General features: G+C 44.5%; 1 protein-coding gene across 1 annotated transcript in view; it reads left to right on the plus strand.

The window, feature by feature from the left end:
• Positions 1-22,569, plus strand: part of TRERF1 (transcriptional regulating factor 1) — a 133,140-nt gene that overhangs the window by 79,506 nt on the left and 31,065 nt on the right. The window contains exons 3-10 of the mRNA XM_044287589.1: positions 3,775-3,924; positions 6,427-7,996; positions 13,614-13,657; positions 13,976-14,084; positions 16,626-16,850; positions 18,439-18,805; positions 19,624-19,690; positions 21,142-21,281. Of these exons, the coding sequence (XP_044143524.1) occupies positions 6,653-7,996; positions 13,614-13,657; positions 13,976-14,084; positions 16,626-16,850; positions 18,439-18,805; positions 19,624-19,690; positions 21,142-21,281 (2,296 nt within the window). The 5' untranslated portion in view covers positions 3,775-3,924; positions 6,427-6,652. The remainder of the gene's footprint in view (positions 1-3,774; positions 3,925-6,426; positions 7,997-13,613; positions 13,658-13,975; positions 14,085-16,625; positions 16,851-18,438; positions 18,806-19,623; positions 19,691-21,141; positions 21,282-22,569) is intronic.

Consider the following 22,569-nt stretch of genomic DNA (forward strand, 5'->3'; position numbering starts at 1 on the left):
TCAGAATTATTACATGGGAAGTGCAAGTAGTTACAGAAACAGACATGTCGGGATTGGTTACAGGTCCAGGCATAGAAAAACATGGCTGCTTTTTTCCAAAAACTGCACTACCCCTGTCCATAGGTTGTGTTTGAAATTGTAGCACTGCCCCATTGAGCTGCAATACCAGACACAACCCATGGACAGGGGTGATGCTGTTCTTGGAAGAAAGCTTTTCATGTTTTAATTCTCTAATCCTGGACAACCCCTTTAAATCAAAAGGCATGTCAGCTTTATGAACGTTCAGGAGCACAGAGAGAGGAGCTGCAGAATGAGATCCTCCAACAGAATTAACTGTAAATGCAGCTTGCTATATATTGTAATACATACAGGCTGCAGAAGCCAAATGGTTAATTTTTTTTATTTTTTAGCAAAAACTGACTTTTAAAATGCTTTTAGCCCATAACACATTAAATGTAATCACTAGCGGAAAAGTGGTAGGTCTTATGGCGCCATCGTTACCATGACTACTGATGTAATCGCACTAGTAGATGTTACATTAGAATTGTTTTGAAAGCTACAGTAGCAGATGAGGAAATGGGCGGGGCCAACAGCAAAGGGTCAGAGTTCATGAGTCTTCTTAATGTATTACAATGGGGAAGGGGGATCAAGATATTAATTAGCCATCCCAGGACTACTCATGTATTACTGTTGTTAATAGTGCTGTAGAGAGATGACGGACTCCTTTTAAAATTGTAAAATATCTTTAATATTGCTGAGGGGACCAAGATTACAGTATGGATCAGTCTCCGAGTACCCGTCATCTCACACGCACATAAAAAATAAAAATAAATCATACTTACTCCATTGACAGCTTACTCCATTGACATTTTAAAAATCAATTAAAAAATGAAGAAGAAGATGTCTCTGCCATGCTGCTCTACCTCCCCTCTCACAGCATATGATCCCACACACGCTGAAGAAGAGAAGCTGCTGCAGCGTGCTCCTCCTGCTTCTCTGGTATTGTTTCACCTTAGACCGTGCTCCACACTAAAAATAATACCCAGGAGCCATTGGCTTCTAAACTGAAAAATGTAGGAGCCAAATTAAATTTTTAGTCGCCAAATCTAAAATACATATTATTGTAATAAAAAAAGATTTGGAGGAGATGATGAGACGCAGGTCACAGTAGTGAGCGAGCACTACGTATAGCAGAATACAGCACCACATACCTCTTGCATCCGGTGACCTCTGCGGTCAAATTTTCTCTTTCTTCTTCTCCTCCGTTTGACCCAGACCGCCAAAACTAATTCTTTCAGCCGCATAACGTCTCTACAGAGTTTTTTTTTTTTACACGTTCGATTTCTCAATTTTCCCATCAACCTCCCCATCCTGCTGCCACTCCCAACACTGTGCTGCCCAATGTCCCAGGTACTATACGGCTGAAAAAATAGTGACCCCAGTAGACATAATTGGGATCATTTATCAAACTGGTGTTAAGTAGAACTGGCTTAGTTGCCCGTAGTGACCAATCAGATTCCACCTTTTATACAAGCTGTCAAAAATGAAAGGTGTAATATGATTGGTTGCTATGGGCAACTAAGCCAGTTCTACTTTACACCAGTTTGATAAATTACCCCTAATGTCCCTTTAGTGTCCACAGCAGTTATAATGTCCCCTAGAGTGCCCCCAGTAATAATAACACCCTATATTGTGCTCCAGGTAATAATGCCTGAATAGTGTCCCCAAAAATAATGTCCCATAATATGTCCCTGTTATAGAATCTCTCCTACAGTGTCTCCCCAATAGCAATGTCCCCCACACTTACACCATATAGTAATTTTCCCGCACTCTGCCCCCACATAGTAATTCGCCCCCATATAGTATGGTGAGGTCGGTCACGTCTCTGGCCATTGATTGTTTGAGTCTAGGGCTGGGCAATATGGCCTAAAATCTATATCGCAAAATAATTTGAATCATGTGCGATATAACGATATACCGCAATATATTATTTTCTTCTGTATGTTTACAAATTACAAAACTGTTCAATACATTTTTAAGATGTGTACTGTGTAACAGATCTTTTTCCAAACAATGTAAAGATGAAGTGTCCGCCAGCCAGCGCCTTCAGCCCCATGCTATAGTCATCATCATCATCATCCATGTCCCCCATCCAGGCCAATCAGCCCCATGCCATTGCCATATCATCCATGTCCCACAGCCAGCACCATCAGCCCCATGCCATAGCCATCATCATCATCCATGTCCCCCATCCAGGCCAATCAGCCCCATGCCATTGCCATCTCATCCATGTCCCCCATCCAGGCCAATCAGCCCTATGCCATTGCCATCTCATCCATGTCCCACAGCCAGCACCATCAGCCCCATGCCATTGCCACCATCACCATGTCCCCCAGCCAGTGCCATCAGCCCCATGCCATAGCCATCCACTCTCCCACCCCACCCCCAGTAAATTCGAGCCTCTGCTAATATACTTACCTTTCCTGCAGTGTGTGCGGCTGGCTGGTGGAGTCCGCAGAAGACGGACCGCGTCTTCTTCCCAGCATGCACTGGGAGGGACCTGACTTTACACACAGCGTTAGCCAGCACGCTAATGATGTGTGCACGCTAGGCCCTGGCCAGTACAGAGCGGTGCAGTCGGGAGGCCACGGAGCGGTGAGTGAGAAGCTTCTTCAATTCACTACCGCTCAGTGGTCATCTATCGCGATATAGCTAAAATCTATATTTTTGCCTGAATTTATGACGATTACATCGTTTATATCGCCCACCCCTAGTTGAGTCTCCTCCAAAAAGTTATCGATGAGGAGAATTAGTGCGATAGCACAGATGGGAAAAGTAGAGTAGTCAAGAATGGGGCAAAGAGTTGTCAACAGGAGAGCGTCACAGGATGCATCAAGCCTGAGGACAAGAGAGGATCATAGTGAGGAGCAGAGACGATGGGGAGAGCCAGGAGTTCAACTCTAGGTGGCACCTGAACAGTCTAGAGGGTCAGGCAGGAGTGAAATCTAAGAACTAAGCTGAGGTTCAGGATGAGGTTGAATTCAAGATCACAGGGAACAATGGGCAGAATATGCACGGGCCACAATCTGCTAGGCAGAAGATCGAGTAGCGTAGAAGAGCCATAGCTAGGTCCAGAGGACTGCACCAGAGAGACAAGGTCATCGCTGGATCTGGGAGCAGGATGTACAGTTGCTAGACTGGATACACAGCAGAGATCCGGCATTGGAACTACTTGAGGTTGGCAGCAAAGGGTCATTACCCATTTTTAAACCAAAAGAAAAAATATATTTACTGACCTTCGAATTCTGTTTTTAATGTTAAAGGGGTATTATGGTTATGTAAAGGTATCCCAGGTGATAACTATTAGTTACATGGGGGTCCTACCGCTGGGAACTCTCATAAAAATGAATGAAGCAGCAACACACATGTCCGACCAGCCACTCTGTTCATTTCAGGGGGGGGGCCACACAGGGTAGGCCCCATTTTTTGGTGATCGGTGGGGGTCCCACTGGTAGGACTGCTGTGGATAGGGGGTAACTTTATATAACCTGATTTCCCCTGTAAGATCTCGAAGAATTTAAAATATTTAATCCACCTTGGGCATAATAGGTAGAAAATTCCAATAAGAAGTAAAAAAGGTATTTGCCGTGAGCTCTTGTACAGAAAAATCATGTAGAACAGAATTATTATTTTTATTTTTTACTGAAATCAATTGCAAATTTTCTTTTTTTCTGTTCCCTAATTAACGATTTGTTCTATTTTGTCACCTTTTAGATCTTATGCATTACATACCATTTGTGTGAAAGGGAGGAAGATCTGAAATATGATCCAGACTGTAACTTCTGTTTAGAAAAGCGCTTGAACAGTTCATCTCATTACATTCTGTGTGACGACAGGAAGTGGACGGTTACCGACAGAGAGAAGGTACGCTGCGTGTTACACTCACATCATGTGCGAGGTTTGTGTGTTTAATGAAATACTTCCTGATATAAAGCTAAAAACTGGAATGACTGCATGTATGTATGATATTTGATGCCGATATTACTTTTGACTTAACAAGTTGGTATATAGACTTTGGTTTAAGAGCAAGTTTTTTACCGGTTGCAAAACTCATTCATCAGTTTTACATCATCCAGGTACCGTTTGTATTGTACAATTGCTTAGTGCAACATCCCACTTTTGCCTTTCTCACATCTTGAAACTGCCCCTTAAGCCATTTCCTCACAAATACTTCATATAGATCAAGGTAGACGCCCTAACAGATAGGGGCCTCCTGAAATGCCCTTTTCTCCAGTTCTCAAGCTCCTCTACCACCAGTCCCCCCTCCTGTCAATTATTGGTTAAAATCCATTCTCAGTGAGGCAGATAAGAGACAGATTATCAGCTTCCCTGAGTGAAAGGGTTGCAGCTTCCCATAGGAGTCTATAGAGATGAGAGGAGAGAGACAGACACAGACACTGCTTCTGCTTCTAGTAAGTGCACTTTTGCCTGCACTCCAGTGCAGGATTCACAGCTACACCGCTCAACACTGCTGTATAATGTCCATCATGGTGCTGCTTCTGTGGGTGTGCTACAGAGAGATAGCGAAGCAGAATAGTCTGCTTGTTTGACTTTTCATTTTCACCTGAGTGAAGGTATGCTAAGCCTATACTGTCGGCAGATTACATGAAAATTGTTGAGATGCAAGTGACATATTTAATGTTTGTGGACATCCTTGAAATACTAAAGATAATTCTCACAGATTTTAATGCTCCTGTACACCTTAAAATTAAGCAAATATTAAAAATATGTTTTTGTCTAAGTTTCTATACAGAACTAGTTATATAGTTCCATAGTAACAGACTACAGACAACTACTGTGTAGTCTGATCCTGCAGTCACATGGACATCCACCCACTTAGCAAGCTCTGCTGTATTCAGTATGAACCTGCCAAAACATGGGGATGACCTTGGACTTAAAGGGAATCTGTCACCAGCGAACTCCCTATCAAACTGATTGCATAGACACATAGCTGTGGTTTACCGGATTAAAATGCTGTTTCTCTATTGTTGATCTGAAACTCTGTTCCCAAGTTATAATACTTTTTCTTAATATGCAGATTAGGCCTTTGGTGCAATGAGAGTGTATTATGTGGCACGCAAGCTCCACTGCTTTCTGTGGTCAGTCCCTTCCTGGCTGCTTTGCCACTGGTTGGAGCTGTCTACAGAAAAGAGTGGAGTTTGGGTGCGACAAGAGCAATGGTGATGCCCTCATTGCACCAAAGGCCTAATTTGCATGTTTAGAAAAAGTATTTAACTTGGGAACAGAGTCTCGGATCAACAAAAGAAAAATGAGGTTTTAATCATTATGAACTACAGCTATGTGTCTATGCAAACAGCGTGATTGTGAGGTCACTGGTGACAGGTACCACTTAAGTACCACGGTGCTATGCAAGTTCACAGTGATTGAAAACATTAGAAAACACTGTGTAGTCCATTTATTCAGCTACAAATGTATCTTTTGCAATATCGTCATCCATGTGTCACCTACTTCTTGCCAACATACCATGTGAAGAAGGGGACTGCAGAGTATGACTGCAGGATCAGACTACACAGTCCTTGATTGTAGTCTGTTACCATGGAGACACATAACAGAATCTAAAGGCACAATTGATAGGAAATACTTCATTAGGACTATTTGCAGAGTTGCTTGTATTAGATGCACTAGACCAATACAAAAACTAGCTTAAACCTTAAATCTGCTGGGTAACTTTTAATTAGTTCTCTGCTTATACAATTCCTACTTTGACAACCAATACATCCCAAAGTGTCCCCCTGCAGAGGCCCCCAGCGACCAGCTGTAATCTGTGGGGTAACCTTGCCGTAAGTCTTTTAATTACTCTGCAGTGTCAGCACAACAGGGGAAGGTAGGTATTAAACAGTGCCCATTTACATCGGGGGGTTGTCTGTGTAAAGTAATACCGGATATGTCCTCCAGAGTGAGAGGGGCTTTGTAACCGCTCTCCACACGCGAATAGTGGAACCCCTTCTATCAACTCAGAATTTTGGCTAGGGTAACTGGCAGCGTTAGACTGGCCCACCAGAGTACCACAGGATCCTCTTGTGGGCCCCATAGTGGGCCCCTAAGGTCCAGAAAAAAAAATACTTTTGGAGACAATAAATTGTCATTAGGGTCTGTTTCTTTGAATCAAAACATAATATGCTTTGGGGGTTAGGCCCCGAGAGTAATTTCCTCAAGGAACCCTGGTTTGACCTTGGTAACTGGACAAATCTTTAGCCATTCAAAGTAAAAGCTCTGTCTCAGAGGTTGGTGACCTTGCTGTAAGTATTAATACTTCAGTTTTTAGAAATGATTGCCACCTTGTACCAAGGATGTATCTGCTGATTTATAGTAAAATAATGAACAAATGTTCTTGTTTTTTTGCAGATGGATGGCTCTTCTACAGAATTGTTGCCTTGTCCCCTATGGTCTCCTTCTGAAGAATCTAAGCCTTTTCCTTCGGAGAGCTTAAGCCGTTATAACTAGAAGAAAAGCTTCTTCCAAATAAATGGGCACGCTCAATGCTTAACTGCACACTTTATTTCTTCTCATCTCTCAGGGACATTATCCTACATGGGCACTGCTCCAACCAGATCTGGTTACGCCAGTCACTATGGAAGACCAGCAGATGTACAAGACACAGCTCGTCTCCAACAGTAGCGATAGTTTGTACTATCAACAAATGCAGCATCAGGCAAACAGCCAGCTGCTCAACCACAGTTACGACTCTCTGGACTTGAACGCCTCCGAGTCCTCTTCATCCTCTCCTCACTTGTCCCAAGATTCCAGAGAGATCACATTAAATCCTGGAGCTAAAAATACCGGACAGGTCGATGCATCTAGAACTTTACATTGGTCGAATGTAGGTAACCACACTCAGGGAGGCAATAATATTAATTGCTATGACCAAAGCTTACAATGGAATTCACAGGTACAAAACGATCCCACATCTGGCGCCTACCAGATGTCTTACTATCCCGAACTGGATAATCATCCGAAAATGACCAGCAGAGCATTACATAAGTTGGATTCTTTCACGCAGGTGTTTGCTAGGCAGAACTTAAGAATCCATGCCATGGCTCAGGGTTTACCTGAACAGTCGCTGGCGGACTGTGACAGTGCTCTCAGGCAGCTGCTGTCAGTCAAACCAATGGGCGAGCAGCAAGCTACCACTATGGATAGGTATCCTCAGGTCTCTCAGCAGATGCATCCAAGCCTATCCAACCAACAGCAGAAGCCTCCTCTACAGCCCGTGCAGCAATCACAGTCATTTTACTATGATTACTTCCCGCATGCCACTCAGATGCCGCCCGAGCCTTCAATGCAGCAGTATGGGCAGCAGGGGCAGTCAAATCAGGTTCTAGCACAACACGGACAGGGCTTGCAACAGACCCGGTATTATGTGCAGCATCAACAGCCAGAACAGCATCGACTCTTACACCAGGGAATACAGCAGCAGGGTCCGTTCTCTGGTCAGCTGTCTGAGTACTACCAAGTGCAGTCAGCAGGGCAAGAAATGCATCACAACGTACTGCAATCCCATCACCATCATGTGCAGCTTCAACATCAGCAACCACCGTACAGCAATTCCAAAGCCGAGCAGTATGCCCAAAATCAGTCCCACGACATGCATCTGATTCAGCTAGGTGCAGTGCCGCAGTACATGTTTCAGAACGCACAACCAGTCAGAAATTCGTATAAACATCGTGTAGCCCCGCAACTGACCCTTCATCAGGATAACAGTGCTCAAAAGCCATATAAAAATGAAGTTCAACCTCCGGTTCTTATGAGGAGATCTGTGGGGCTATCAAATACAGACAACCTAAATGACTACAGCCAGGACAGTATGGGAATAATAGCGGATGGTGCCCCTCAACGACATGCTTTAACGCAGGATAACTCCTACTTGCTAAGTAATCAAGGAGCACGTCATTCTCCAAGCCCGGGATGGCCCCAGGTAGGGTACCGATCTCTTAACAGTACAATCTCATTACTAGATTACTGTCTTCCTAGTTATCGTTTTGATTGCAAACCAGCCATTATTTCCCCCTATACTTCAGCATTAGATGATGTGAATGTTGTTCATTTATATATTACTTAAAGGGAGTCTGTCACCACACTTTAGCATGTTAGACCTTTAAAATAGGGTTATGTGATCCACCCAGAACATAAAAACGGTACCTTTGTTGTAGAAAACGGACTTTTCTTTTTGCCGAAAATGAACTTATAAGATTATGTTCTGAGCCCTCTCAAGTGCCCAGGGCGGTCTCTCAATCCTCGGAGCCCAAGGCAGCACCTCCTAAACGGCTCATAACCCCGCCCTCCGTGCGCCTCTGCCCGCCCGTTTACTCCCCTCCCCTGTCCTTTTCCACTGCTGCTGTGCGGTCCAAATCGTAGCGGGCGCATGCGCAGTAGGTATTGCGATGCCCTGCCAGGAGCGGGCATCGCATTGCGCATGCGCCCGCTACGATTTGGACCGCACAGCCGCAGTGGAAAAGGACAGGGGGGGTTGTAAACGGGCGGGCAGAGGCGCACGGAGGGCGGGGTTATGAGCCGTTTAGGAGGTGCCTGCCTGGGGCTCCGAGGATTGAGAGACCGCCCTGGGCACTTGAGAGGGCTCAGAACATAATCTTATAAGTTCATTTTCGGCAAAAAGAAAAGTCCGTTTTCTACAACAAAGGTACCGTTTTTATGTTCTGGGTGGATCACATAACCCTATTTTAACGGTCTAACATGCTAAAATGTGGTGACAGACTCTCTTTAAAGGGGTTTTGCAGTTTGTTTTAACTGATGATCTATCCTCTAGATAGATCATCAGCATCTGATCGGCGGAGGTCCGACACCCGGGACCCCCGCCAATCAGCTGTTTGAGAAGGAAGCGGCGCTCCGCTTAAATGGAGCTTAGCCCCGCCCAGACCAGTTGATACTAGTCGTGACTGCCCTGGGCCTGAGGGAAACAGTGAGAAGGCCGCGGCGCCACTGCTTTCTCAAACAGCTGATCAGGGGGTGTCTGACCCCCGCCGATTAGATGCTGATGATCTATCCAGAGGATAGATCATTAGTTAAAACAAACTGCAGAACCCCTTTAAAGATGACCTTTCACTACTTCTGACATGCCAGTTTTAATAACTTCATGCATTCCCCATGTAGTAGCAATTATGGAGCATCTCTTCTTATTGCTCTATGTTGTATCATTCCTTTATTATTTCTACTAGAAGTTATGTATGAATTGCTAGCAGTCTGCAGTAAGGGTACAAAGGGGAGGTAACCAGTTGGGGGGGTGTACCTGCACAGTCTAAAAATGGCAGCAGTACACCCCCCAGCTGGTTACCGCCCCTTTGTACCCTTACTGCAGACTGCTAGCGATTTTATTCATAACTTCTAGTAGAAATAATAAAGGACTGGCACAACATAGAGCCATAAGAATAGATGCTCCAGAACTGTTGTTACATGAGGAATGCATTAAGCTACACAATTTATATTATGATATCCTCTAATTATAGGGGCTGTCTGCTTTGGACAGTCCCTTTTTTTAGGACATTCTCGTAAAGGTAAGCTGAACATATAGGAGGGAATGTATCATCTCTGTGTATGCCAGTTTTCTGGTGTACGAAAGGCACAATTTTTTGGATCAAAAGTTGCAACTTCCTCTCTACACTTTTACCGGAGGAGGCAGCGGGTTTGTGGGATATCCGCAGTCCAACTAATTTAACAAAATGTGTGCCAGAAAACTGGTGCACCTCAAACCAGAAATCTACACCAGCTCCCTAGCTAGCATCATGACTCTCGACAAATTATTACCTCTTAATAATTCTAACGCATCGTCCATCAGCAGAGTTTGCTATCGAGACTGGCGTAAGAAACACCAGTCTTGAAACGTTCTCCCACCAGTCTCCATTTGCCTGAGCTGTAATCTGCAGGGAAACCTGGCAACAAGTCTTCCTCTTTCCTGCAGTGCCTCCACAGGAGAAGTAAAGTATTTTTTTTAATCAGATATATATGGAGAAATCATGGAAGCTCTCTCCACACGGAGAGACAGTTTTGTTTAATGTCTTCAGAAATCAGTCGGATACGTGGTCTGAAGACCAAAGCATGTATACGCAATCCAATGTAATCAAGGTATAAATAATACACTTCCAGCATAATAAGACATAATGACATAACCAGGCAGTATATACATATAAGTAATAAATATCATTTATTTCTATAACCGATACATTGACAAACTGAATATACACAGTTGAGTCACATTTTTATGACTACTTTCTACTTCCGACGTCAGCAGCATGACGACTTGGTGGGTATGTAAGGTGTGTGATAGGCTGTCTGCACACACATCCCCCATTGCAGTCATGGGTAAAAAGAGCGACTTATCAGAGTTGCAAAAAGGGATGATTGTTGGCTTTTGGGGCAAGGGTGGCGGTATTTCTACAACTTAGTAGTTTGTGAACTGTTCTCGTGCTGCTGTGGTGAAAGTGTATGGTGAGTGGAAAAATGGCTCCATTGTGAATAAGCAACGTGGAAACTGTGGAAGCACCTCGTGCCATTGATGTCGAGAGGTCAACATCAGCTATGAAGGTGTGTGAGGGTGGCTCACCTTCAAAATAAACCACGATGCTACCAGACGTGTGTCTAACAGAACGGTTCAGTGAACCCTATCGCCTATAGGGCTCCAAAGCCAATGGACGGTCACTGCACCTCTGCTAAACAAGTTGCATTGGCAGAAAAGCTACAATTTACACAGCAGTATCGCAATTGGACCTCCGCTGATTGGCAAAGGGTTGTCTTCCCCAATGAGTCACATTCTCTGCTTGTTCAAATGGATGGATGTGTCAGACGAGAAACATCGGAGAACAAACACCCTGCAGCCATTGCTGGAGAACACAAGCTGGTTCTGGCAGCGTTATGGTTTGGGGATGCTTTCTTGGCATTCTCTGGGCCACTCATCCATGTGGAAGGCACACTTCACCGATTTGGGTATGAATCTGTTCTTGCAGATCACATATACCCATAAATGCTGATTTTCTTCCCTGGGGCGGATCGGATCATTCAGCAAGACAATACACGTCACACGACTAGAAATGTCCAACATTGGTTGGAAGAGCATGACCAAGACTTCCAAGTACCGCCCTGGCCCCTAATTCCCCAGACTTATACCCAATTGAGTATCTGTGGGACCACCTCGATCGTCATTTTCACTCTATGGATCCCACACCCCCTTCAGCAACTGTGGATGCACTGCAGTCAACATGGCTCCAGACCTTCGACAACCTACCAGGACCTTATTTAGTCACTCCCAGCCCCTCTAGCTGCTGTCTATGCTGCACAGTACTCTGGATATTAGCTGCTGGTCATAAAAATAGGACTCCACTGTGTAACATCTTCATAGAAATAGCATCCTGCATAGGGGAATAAAGAAAACAATACTTTTATGGTGGTCTACATCTCATAACCAGTAAAACTTAGGTAAACCCGGGGCATCTATTCCATAGGGCCTCAAATTTATAAATTCACTTCCTTTTCAAATAGATTCTCCTTTCGAATTGAATGAAAGTGTTCATTCGATTAATGAATTCGCAGTTGGTGGAAAGGTTAGGTTAAATCCAATAGCGGGCGATTAGCTTCTGTACCTAGGATAAGATCCTCTGAATACCCAAGGTAGTCATGTCACTAAATCCCTCAAAATACCTACTATACATATCGTAGGATCCAATGGGATAGATATGCCAAATACATTTTGAACAACTCCCAAAACGTCTATCCAATAAGTCCCCCAATCACATACATTCCCAAACTATATGTAGAAGATTTAGCTGGAGCAAATTCACATCAAGGGCAGGAGGGATCTCTCTGAATCCCAATTTGATGCATAAGGAAGGCTGGAGTGAATCAGAGAGTGCTGCTGCATTTACACGCTCCGATCCGCAGCCAATTATTGGGAAAGAAATGTTCCTTGCCGACAATTGGCTGCTGGTTCAGTGGAGGTGAAGTGCTGCATTTACATGCAGCAATCACCTCCACTGTATGAGGACGAGCGATGGTTCCTTCAATCGCTCCTCCTCATACAGCTGCATTGTTTCTGGGCAGCAGATCGCTTTTTAGCCAACACAATCAGCTGCCCAGAAATGATAATTTAGGTGTCTGTATTAATGATTGTTTCACCCGATGACCGAGCATTTCGGTTGCCCCTTTTGACAGGCAGATTATCGGGAACGAGGGTTCATAGCAACGTTCGCTCCCGATATTCGGCTGAACACCTAGCTGTGTAAACCCAGCATTAGTGTCTACACAAGAGAGAGAAACCCCTCGGTGCCATCTTCCAAAACCTGTTACATCACAGCATAAGGTCTCATGCACACGACCATGTACTTTGCGGTCTGCAGAAACGCACAGATCCGCAGAAAATACGGATGACGTCCGCTTGCAATCTGTTTTTTTTTTTGAGGAACGGAACAGCTGGCTGGTTCTTTAAAAAAAACAAAAAAAACAGAACGGACACAGAGAGCATATACGTTCCTGTACATGAGGCCTTAGAAGTAAATGTAGCAGGGCCATCTCTACTCAAGGTGTGTCATAATTGTAAGAACTGGTAAAATGAGGTTTGCTGTAGACCAAATTCATCTTTAATTTGGGCAAAGGATTTAAACCACACCATTAATCTACACACGGAACAATTTTGGAAGCTTCGGATTTCGCCATAAGGGTGTAACCCTCGATGTGTAATAGTTCTAAATTTATTCCAAGTCTTAGGCTACTTTCATAGATCTGGCACAGCAATCTGGCAGGCTGTCCCGCCAGAGAACAACCTGCTGGAATTCTCTGGATCCGGCATAGCCGGATAGTGCTGTGTGCCCACCAGATCACATTGACTATAATGGGAACCGACGGGGATCCATTCGCTCCCCAGCAAAAATGCTGGCATTCAGCCGGATCAAAAACTTTGCGTGCAGAAATTTTTGACTCTCCGTTTCCCATAATAGTCATTGGGGTCTGGCGGGCATGGAGGATCAGGTACCTAATTAAAGTATAGCACAGTTCTCACTGACGGCGGTGGGCTTGTCCGGTAGAAACAGTCACATGTGAATTGCAAAATGAGGATTTATTACTTTTAAAGGGGTTGTCCCATGAAAAAAATATTCCTACATTTTAAAACCAGCACCTAGATCGGAATACTTTTGTAATTGCATGTAATTAAAAAATTATTATAGCCACTGAGTTATTCACTGAAATCTATCTGTACAGCGCCACCTGCTGTTTGCTTTTTTTCTAATTTCTCTGTCCTGCTCACTGAGATGGAAGTACATGCTCAGTTCCATCCTTCAGCTGCCGTATATAGGACATGCCCCCTAAGTTGCCAGCTTTAATATAAATCTAGCAGAGCAATGAATGGGGAGATCTCTGGATCCATGTGAGGTACAGGGCTGGTTCTGGCTTTGTTAGAAAGAGGTTGTCATGTACTATATGATGTCCGATTTTTATTTTTACATTAATCATGGGATAACCCCTTTAATACATTGTTGCATTTTGCACTATTATGCCATAAACATGTAAGAATGTTTTTTACTTTCTTGTAGCATGTGTCGGATGGGAAAGTCGGGACTGTCTCTCCAGACAACAGGTAAATTCAGACGCACGAGCACTCAATGTGTGGTTGCTCTATGACCGCACATAGCAAACAACATAAATGCTATAATATTGGTGTCTTGTGTGGATAAGGCGCTTTGGGCCCCCTCAGAAACACCAGGGCTCAGATGCTACTGTATGACAAGGCTCATCTATAATAGTGCATGTAGGAACAGCAGTATTGTAGTTAGGAATAACCAGATTTCAAGTGCCGTTTTTGCATACGTTGTAAAATGCAAGCAGCCATGTAAACATTAAACATTTTTGTTCTTATCACTTTGGAACATAAACCAGCAAGTTATTCCTGGACGAGTCGAAAAGCCGGCTCACAGTGCTCAGTATGCTTCAAGGAATTCAAGAGCCTTCCAGCCCTGAACGGACACTTGAGGTCACATGGTGGGGTGCGAACAGTCCCCAAACAGGTACAGCTATGTTGTCTATGTGGTCTTTACTTCTACCGCCTGTAGTGCTGGTGGATCGGACAGCTCACTCGTATTACTTTGTAACTGCACCCCCTGGCATTAGGTGAGATGAGACGAGTTACTTTTGGTGCTTGCTTGTCCTGTGCTTTGCTTACTGTTTGCAAATACATAGCTCTGCTCAGAAGCATCCAGTAAGGTATCTTGCTATTCCTGTATAGCCAGTCCGTGCTCTAAATGTTGCAATGAAGAAAAAGATTCAAGTTTCTATCCTGTTCTTCATAGAATATTTGAAGCCGACGATCGATCTCTGCAGCGATAAATATATAACGCTCATAGGTGGGGGGTGACGCCTGTTAGTTTTAGGGTAGACAAGGGTTGTGCATGCATGATCATTTGCCAATGAAATAAATAGGTGTTGTAGAGCGTGCATGGCGATGACCCAGATCAGTGCCAGGACCCCCGACGCTCCTTATTTAATACCATTTCCTTTCAGCATAGAAACTTTATTTTTTTTGCAAAACCTTTTTAACCGGTGAATAGTATGCACAAAGGTATCTCCCAGGGAAAGAGAGCCATCTCGTCAGCGCCACCTTGTGGAAGTGTCTCCCTATGAGTCAGACTCTGAATTTTTAACAAGCCTTCGGACGTGACAAGAGAAAATATCCAAGCCAATTGTCCATCTGCAAACAGCTCTTTTGGGGTGCTTGCCTCTCATCAGTACGGAGCAGGATTCTGTCTGGCTGGGTGCGACGCCTTGGAGACAGCTTAGGCAGGGTACTTGCTGTCCTTGAAGAGACCAGCCAATAAGTCTCCATAACATGGATCACTGCCACTAATTCTCCATACACTGCTGGTCTCGTTATGAAGAACCATAGAATCATTACCCTACCTAAGTTGCATCCAAGGCATGGTAGCCAGAATCTTGCTCCGTACCGATGAGGGGCAAGCACCCCTAAAACAGCTGATAGCGGATGGATATTTGACTTAGCTATTTTCCCTTGTCATGTTCCAAGGCTTGTTAAAAAAACAGACTTTGACTCATAGTTTGCCACTTCCAAAGGTGGCTCTAGTGGGATGGTTCTCTATCCCTGGGAGCTATCTATTTGCATATTATTTTCCCATGAAGCATTGCCACTAAGTCTCCATACACAGTGGGTCTCTTTAAGAAGAGCCAGTACCCTGCCTAACCAGTCAATAGAAATGTGATCAGTCTCTTGTCTCCACTCATCTGGGACATAAAAATAGCAGATACAAAGGCAGTTTGGCATGAACTCTCCTCATTCAGATGTGTTCTGCACCTTTCTGCAGAAGGATGGCGTTACTGTTGCACAAGTGATAGTAGAGGACCTCTCTTGTCTGTTTTAGTAACTGCTTGCATTCCCTATGCAATACGAATTCTTGGGAGTGGTGGGACATGATGGAAACCAAGATCAATCTCCAAAAACTTAATAATATTTACATTCGGAAACAGGCCTAAATGTTGGCGAAAAACTACTCCAGTCAGAGGGTGAAGTAGTTTTTACATCAGGAGCACAGTCTGCTGAAGGTGCACCTAAGGTTACTTTCACACTAGCGTTAATATTTTTTAATATTGAGATCCGTCATTTATTGTCAATGGGGACAAAACTGAACTGAACAGAATGCAATGCTGCAAAATGTATTCCGTTCCGTTCTCATACCGGAGAGCAAACCGCAGAATGTTCCCGTTTCTTTTCCGTCCTGGGATGCGGAGCAAAACGGATCCGTCATGACCACAATGCAAGTCAATGGGGACACAATAGAAAACGGATCCGTCCTCCACTGACTTTAAATGGAGTTCATGACGGATCCGTCTTGGCTACGTTAAAGATCATACAACCGGATCCGTTCATAACGGATGCAGATGGTTGTATTATCAGTAACGGAAGCGTTTTTGCTGAACCCTGCCGGATCCAGCAAAAACTGAATGTGAAAGTAGCCTAATTTATGACAAAGCGAAAGCTTCGTTTATAAATGATGGGCATTTTTTGTCAGCACAGGGAGGAATCAGACCGGGGTAAAACAATGGTCCTTGTGAATGACCCCCTTTATCTCCAGGTAGGGAGTGAGAGGTCTGATGGAGTAGACATAGCAATGTTGATGAGCATCTCAGAACAACGGAATAGCAGTAGAGCTCAAAACCCAGATAAAAACCATACAGACGAATAGAACTACATGAGACCCTGGAGAGATGTGTAACAAGATGTATGTACATGACCCATGTTTAACTGTGCATAGCCTGGATGTAGCACCCAGGCCTGCGTGGTTCTACTGAACCAAACCTACAGTGCTGTAGGGCTCGGTCTTGCTATATATTTGTTCAGTAGAACTAGGGGGGTTCTATTGACTCCTGTGGGGTGAAAGAAGCCCAACACCATCTCCACGTTCTTTGGTTCCTCATCCTGTACATTATAATTCTTCTGGGGGTTTTTTTCATACTCTGAAGACTTGCTAGCGTTTTCTGCATGTGCCTTGTCAGCGTTGTGGCTGTTTGAGGTTGAACGTGTGTACTTATCTGTGCAGGACGAAGGCCAGAAGTCACAGACTAGCGAGGCGGAAAACCTCACGCCCATCGTCATGCCTGTGTCTGTACCTGTAAAGCTTACGCCACCTGATGCCAATGCTCAGCTCAGCTGCAGAGCTGATCAGCCAGCGAACAGTATGTCCGATGACGAAATGCCCATCTTAACCAGGATGACTTGCTCCCCAACATCCTCCCCAAAGGCGGACAGCTCCCGCACGTCTTCTGTGAGTGCTCGTCTTTCTTTGCTTCCATGTCTTGTCGTATTTATCTCACGTTGCTGATGGTTGGTCTAAAATCATCATCTAAATATCTAGAAACAAAGATACAATTTGGATTCTTCTGCTGGAAATTCTGCAGAAAGTTATAAAATCAATTCTATTTGGCCTCCAGCAGCAACTAATCCATGTGTGTTCATGATATTTGTCCTTGTGTCTGTGCGATTTGTCCAAATTATTACGGATGTTCTGATGCCCAATGCTGTACGCGGGTCCAAATTGACAGACGGTGAGCCAACACAAGTAGATGGGACCAGCAATACCGTAGTGCAGCACAAAATACCGCCCCAACAGAACAAATACCACAGTGCAGCGAAAAAATACTGCCACCCACGCTGCAGTATTTAACTGTACTACCATCCTGAATACAGATGGGTATCTATGGCTGCTGGCCAAGTGCATAAGTGCCTGATAATCCTAGCATTAATAACGACTGAGAGCATGAGATCATTATGTATCCTGCTGGCAGCCATGAGTAGAGTTTGGGTGGGCCGCTAGGCATCGGCCCACCAGGACATTTCCTTGTAGGGTCAACGACCAGTCCACCCCTGGACATGTTGTACTTCAGGCCCTTTGACGTGGAAATAACAGTAGATACAAAAACTCCTAAAAAACTTTAAAGATTGAGAGTGTAGTAAGAGGAAGAGTATATAAGTAGTAAAAGTAACATAGCCATAGAAGTCAGAACAGTTTCCTGGTGAAACCTTTACATTGGAGGGAGTGATGGGCGGCTTCCTAGCTGAATGGGTGCTCTGAGGCTTTATTAGAGTTATGTTTGTATGCCCTGTTTGTAAAGTAAGTAAACCATCTGAAGCGCCACATCTCAAGCTGAATCCATCTTTAGTGCTGTTAAAGGGGTTGTCTTATCATTGACAATGGGGGCATATCGCTAGGATATGCCCCCATTGTGTTTTAGGTGTGGGTGCCATCGCTGGGACCCGCACCTATATAGAGAACGGAGCCCCGCAAAGTGGTGGCTGGAGCACTCCGGTCCGGCCACCACCAAGCCGGCTCCCTATAGAAGTGAATGGGAACGTACCGCACATGCACGGCCCCCACTCCCATTCATTTCTATGGGGCCGACGGAAATAACCGAGCCAGTGCTCGGCTATTTTCGCCGGCCCCATACAAAATGAATAGAGGGCGGCTGCGCATGCGCAGTGCGCCTTCCTTCACTTGCGGGGCTCCATTCTCGATACAGGTGCGGGTCCCCGCTTTGCGGACAAGAATAGGCATTTATATTGCCGGCGCCCGTTCTGTTCCGCAAATTGCAGAAGGCGACACGGGCGCCTTCCGTGTTTTGTGGACCGCAAAAAACTGCACTGTCGTGTGCATGAGGCCTTAGTCGGACCCATCGGAGCCACCAGCAGCTTCTGCCTATTTATCTCTGTACATAAACCAAGTAAACCATGTCATTGTCTAGTCTTCTTGGTTATCACAGGAAAACCACATGGCACTCTTCAGACTACTGTGATGGAAAATGCGCTATGCACGGTTCCAGAGTATAAGCCTGTGATTCTTATACATTTACATTTAGGAAATGATCAGAAAACTTCAAGAACCCAGTACGAAATTGGTCAAAGCACAGGGAACCAAACCTCAGCAAGAAAGGCGGAAATATCGCCACAGACCTGAACCTCTGTTCATCCCTCCTCCTTTCCTCGGTGCAAATCTATCTCATTCTGGGGCAACATTGTACCAAAGCCAGCTCCGCTCCCCTCACCTCATTGCGGATGCCTTGCTTCTGAGAACTCAGGAGCCACCCACCTACACTCCACCGCCTATGCTTAGCCCTGTGCGCCAAGGATCCGGACTTTTCAGTAGCGTCATCACATCAGCACACAATGCTCATCTTCCGCTCACCCCGTTGACTCCCACTCCAAGAGTGCTGCTCTGCCGATATAGTAAGTATTACACTTCAATTAAGAATGTACTTAAAGGGGTTGTCTGGTTTAGAAGACATATATTCAATGACACTATTATGGGATTTAGAGTAATATGAGAGAATCCTCCATTTAGAATTCATCAAGCAAAGAACAGTGTATTGCTGTGAAGGACGCAGAACGCCAAATTATTATGCAGACACACATTGGTTTTAATGAGAATTGAGTAATGCCTCATTTCACCTGTGGTGGCACTGTAGGAAAAATGAACACATCCAGGTTCTCCCACGATTGCTGGAGGTGCCATATTAACCTACCATAGAGGAACACTTCTAACAAAAAGTCCCTCTAAGGGTAAATTTAGACTTTGCAGATTTGAGGATTGTGCTTTAGACTTTTATACAGGTATTCAAGCAATGCTGTGGGTTTCCAAATCGGCAGCATTCTCATTCCGTCCTTGATTTCCCACACACACACACTTTCACTACCTTCAATGTGGCAAGGGTTAAATCCATGGCACAATCCGCAGCTAAATCTTTGTGTAAAACACATGGATTTTCCTACATATTCACTGCATGTATGACCTTACCCTTATAGGGTATGTTCACACATGGCAGATACACTGCTGATTTTCCGCATCGTATTACAGTACCAGCAAAATGGATACGATTTTTTAAAATATAGGAAAAATCTATTGGTGAAATTGACCTGCAGTCAATTATGTTTCCATGCAAAACCATGGCTAAGTGGATCTATTGACTTCCATGTTGTAGGACAGGGTCGACAACATACTGGATCTCAGTAATAAGTGACAACTTTATGTAATATTTGTTCCTCAGACTGCATTGATGGGACCACTGCTACAGTAACGCCGGGACCTGGAGAACAAACTGTTGATGTTGAACCGTAAGAAATAGTAGATATATTTTATACATTTTTATGTCCTCAGTTAGTTCACAGCATGTTCTGGGTATCTTCAGCACTGACTACAACCCAGAGAGAGCCTGATGTCAACAAAATGAAGATAAATATGCCTCACAAACTCCAGCCAGCAGTATAGTAGAGAAAAAATATAAAACAATATACAAGTTTTGAAAAATCATAATCAGAGTGACCTACAGAATCAAGTTATTTATACCACACAGTGAACGCTATCAAAATAAATCGCATAAAATAATAAAATTCAATTTTTTTAAATCTTTCTGTACCCCAAAATAGTTCCTAAAAAAACAAAAAACTACAACTTGTCCTGCAAAATTCAAGTTCTCATATAGCTAGGGCCTTATTCACACAACCGTGTCCATAATGAAATCCGTGATAAGATGGTTAGTGATTTATCTGTGAAGATTTCTCTGAAGGATCTGTGTTTGGGCCATGTGTCCATTTTTTCTCTCTGTGTGTCTTCCATGTTCCACTGACACTGCACAGCTGAAAAAAAAAAAAAATATTCTCCTATTGTGAAACGGACAAAACACGGATTGCGGCCGTTTTGGGTATGTGTTTTGCACATACCCATAGACTGACTGTAGTGGGCATGAACTGTAAACGCTGACAAAATAGAGCATGCTTCTGTGATAAACCATGGACCCACGGACCGCAGTAGAGCAAGGATGTGTGAATGAATGGGTGTGTGTACTGTCCATGGAGAACACAGACAGCACACGTCCATAAAACAATGATGTGTGAACAAAGCCTAAGGCCCCTTTCACACGGGCGAGAATTCCGTGCGGGTGCAGTGCGTGAGGTGAACGCATTGCACCCGCACTAAATCCGGACCCATTCACTCCAATGGGGTTGTGCACATGAGCAGTGATTTTCACACATTATTGGTGAAAATCGCAGCATGCTCTATATTGTGCGTTTTTTACGCAATGCAGGCCCCATAGAAGTGAATTGGGCTGCGGTGCGGATGCGGTGCGATTTTCACGCATGGTTGCTAGGAGACTATCGGGAAGGGGACCCGATCTTTATTATTTTCTCTTATAACATGGTTATAAGAAAAAATAATAGCATTCTTAATACAGAATGCTAAGTAAATTAGGGATGGAGGGGTTAAAAAAATAAAAATTAAATATTAAACTCGCCTCATCCACTTGTTCGCGCAGCCCGGCTTGTCCTTCTTTCTTCTTCTTTGAGAACCTGGGAGGAAAAGGACCTTTTGGTGACGTCACTGCATTCATCACATGGTCCGCTGATCTCGCCTACTTCTCCAACAATAGTGTGTTCCAAAATTTGCGACTTTTCCCTCACGGCAATGATAAATCCCCCATCCCAAGTATATGAACATTAATGGGATGGCTGCTCGGGTCTGATGATCGGTTTCTTAACGACTCAGAAAAACGTTATTGTATTTAAAGGAAAATCAATATTGGATCAAGATTCCAGGCCAAGATCCCAGATCTTCAGCACCGCTCATTGCTTGAGAAAGATACGCACAAAGCGACCTTGGTGTGGAAACCGTGGCCGGACCTAGAGAGTGAAGAATCGCAACACAGAGGTAGGCTGGGAGTGCTGACGTGTGCGCCGTTCTCGGGGCAGCCCCTGCAGTAAGCTGACCATACACATTAGATTATTATCAGACGAATACGCCTAGCATTGGCCAAATGTGTAGATGTCAGGGGAAAAGAAGAATGCTGGTTTTCAACATGTCTGCTCCTTCTGTTCTCAGAGAGTTAAAGGGGTTGTCCGGGTTCAGAGCTGATCACGGACATTCCCATAATTTCACCCAGGCAGTCCCCCCTGATGTTAGGGAAATTCTCCGATGCTCTCCATTGCCCTGCGCTGGATCTCGCAGGGCAAGGGCTATTTTATTTACAATAACACACTGCCGGGCGGAGGCTTCCGACCGGCAGTGTGTTCAGTGACTGTCGCTGGCTCTGATGGGCGGGCTTTAGCTAGCGCAGCGCTGAAGCCCGCCCATCAGTGCCGGTAATGTCACCGGGCTTCACTGCTCGGCGGAAGCCTCCGCCTGGCAGTCCTATGGAGAGCCGGTACGTCACAGGAACTCCAGAAAATGTCTTTGCCCTCCGTGATTTAGCGCAGGGCAAAGGAGAGCATTGGAATATTAACTGCTCCGATGCTCAAGTCAGGGGGGCTGGCGGGGTGAAAATCGGGATATGTCCGGGTTCACCTCCGAAACTGGACAACCCATTTAAGCTGCCAATGGAGGTGTCCGGCAACTGCTTACTTCCCTCTCTCTCCATTGAAAACACATGCATTCTCTGCCATAATTGTGTACGTGGTGACTGAGTATTACAAGGTGGTGCAGTCAATAAAACTTGGTCACGGTGTTTGAGCAAAGAGGTATTTCCCAAGAAAGAGAACCGTCTTGCCAGTGCCTCCTATTGGAAGTGTATTCTCTGAGTCAAGATCTTCCAACAAGACTTTTGTCATATTCCAGTGCTTGATAGAAAGTCAGATCTTGACTTATAGGAAATACACTCCAATAGGTGGCGCTGGTGAGATGGCTCTCTTTCTTTGGGGATACCTAATTTCCCATGGAGCATTGCCAATAAGTCTCCGTACAGGACTGGTCTTTTTAAGGTGATTCAGCACCCTGCCCTTAAGTCACCGTGTATGGAAAGGGTTACATAGTTTTCTAATATACTTTGTGTTTCCTCACCAATTTTAAGATCTCTGCTTGCCAACAGCGAATTGAAACATTCACTACATTACTGAAGACCCGCCCTACTCCAGACTTTCTCACACTGCAGCATGTTACAATGGTGTTAGTTTCGGTGATATCTGGAGTAGAAAGAGAAAGTTGCACTGCTGCATTTATATCC

The sequence above is a fragment of the Bufo gargarizans genome, chromosome 3 (assembly GCF_014858855.1).
Source record: "Bufo gargarizans isolate SCDJY-AF-19 chromosome 3, ASM1485885v1, whole genome shotgun sequence".
Taxonomy (NCBI): domain Eukaryota; kingdom Metazoa; phylum Chordata; class Amphibia; order Anura; family Bufonidae; genus Bufo; species Bufo gargarizans.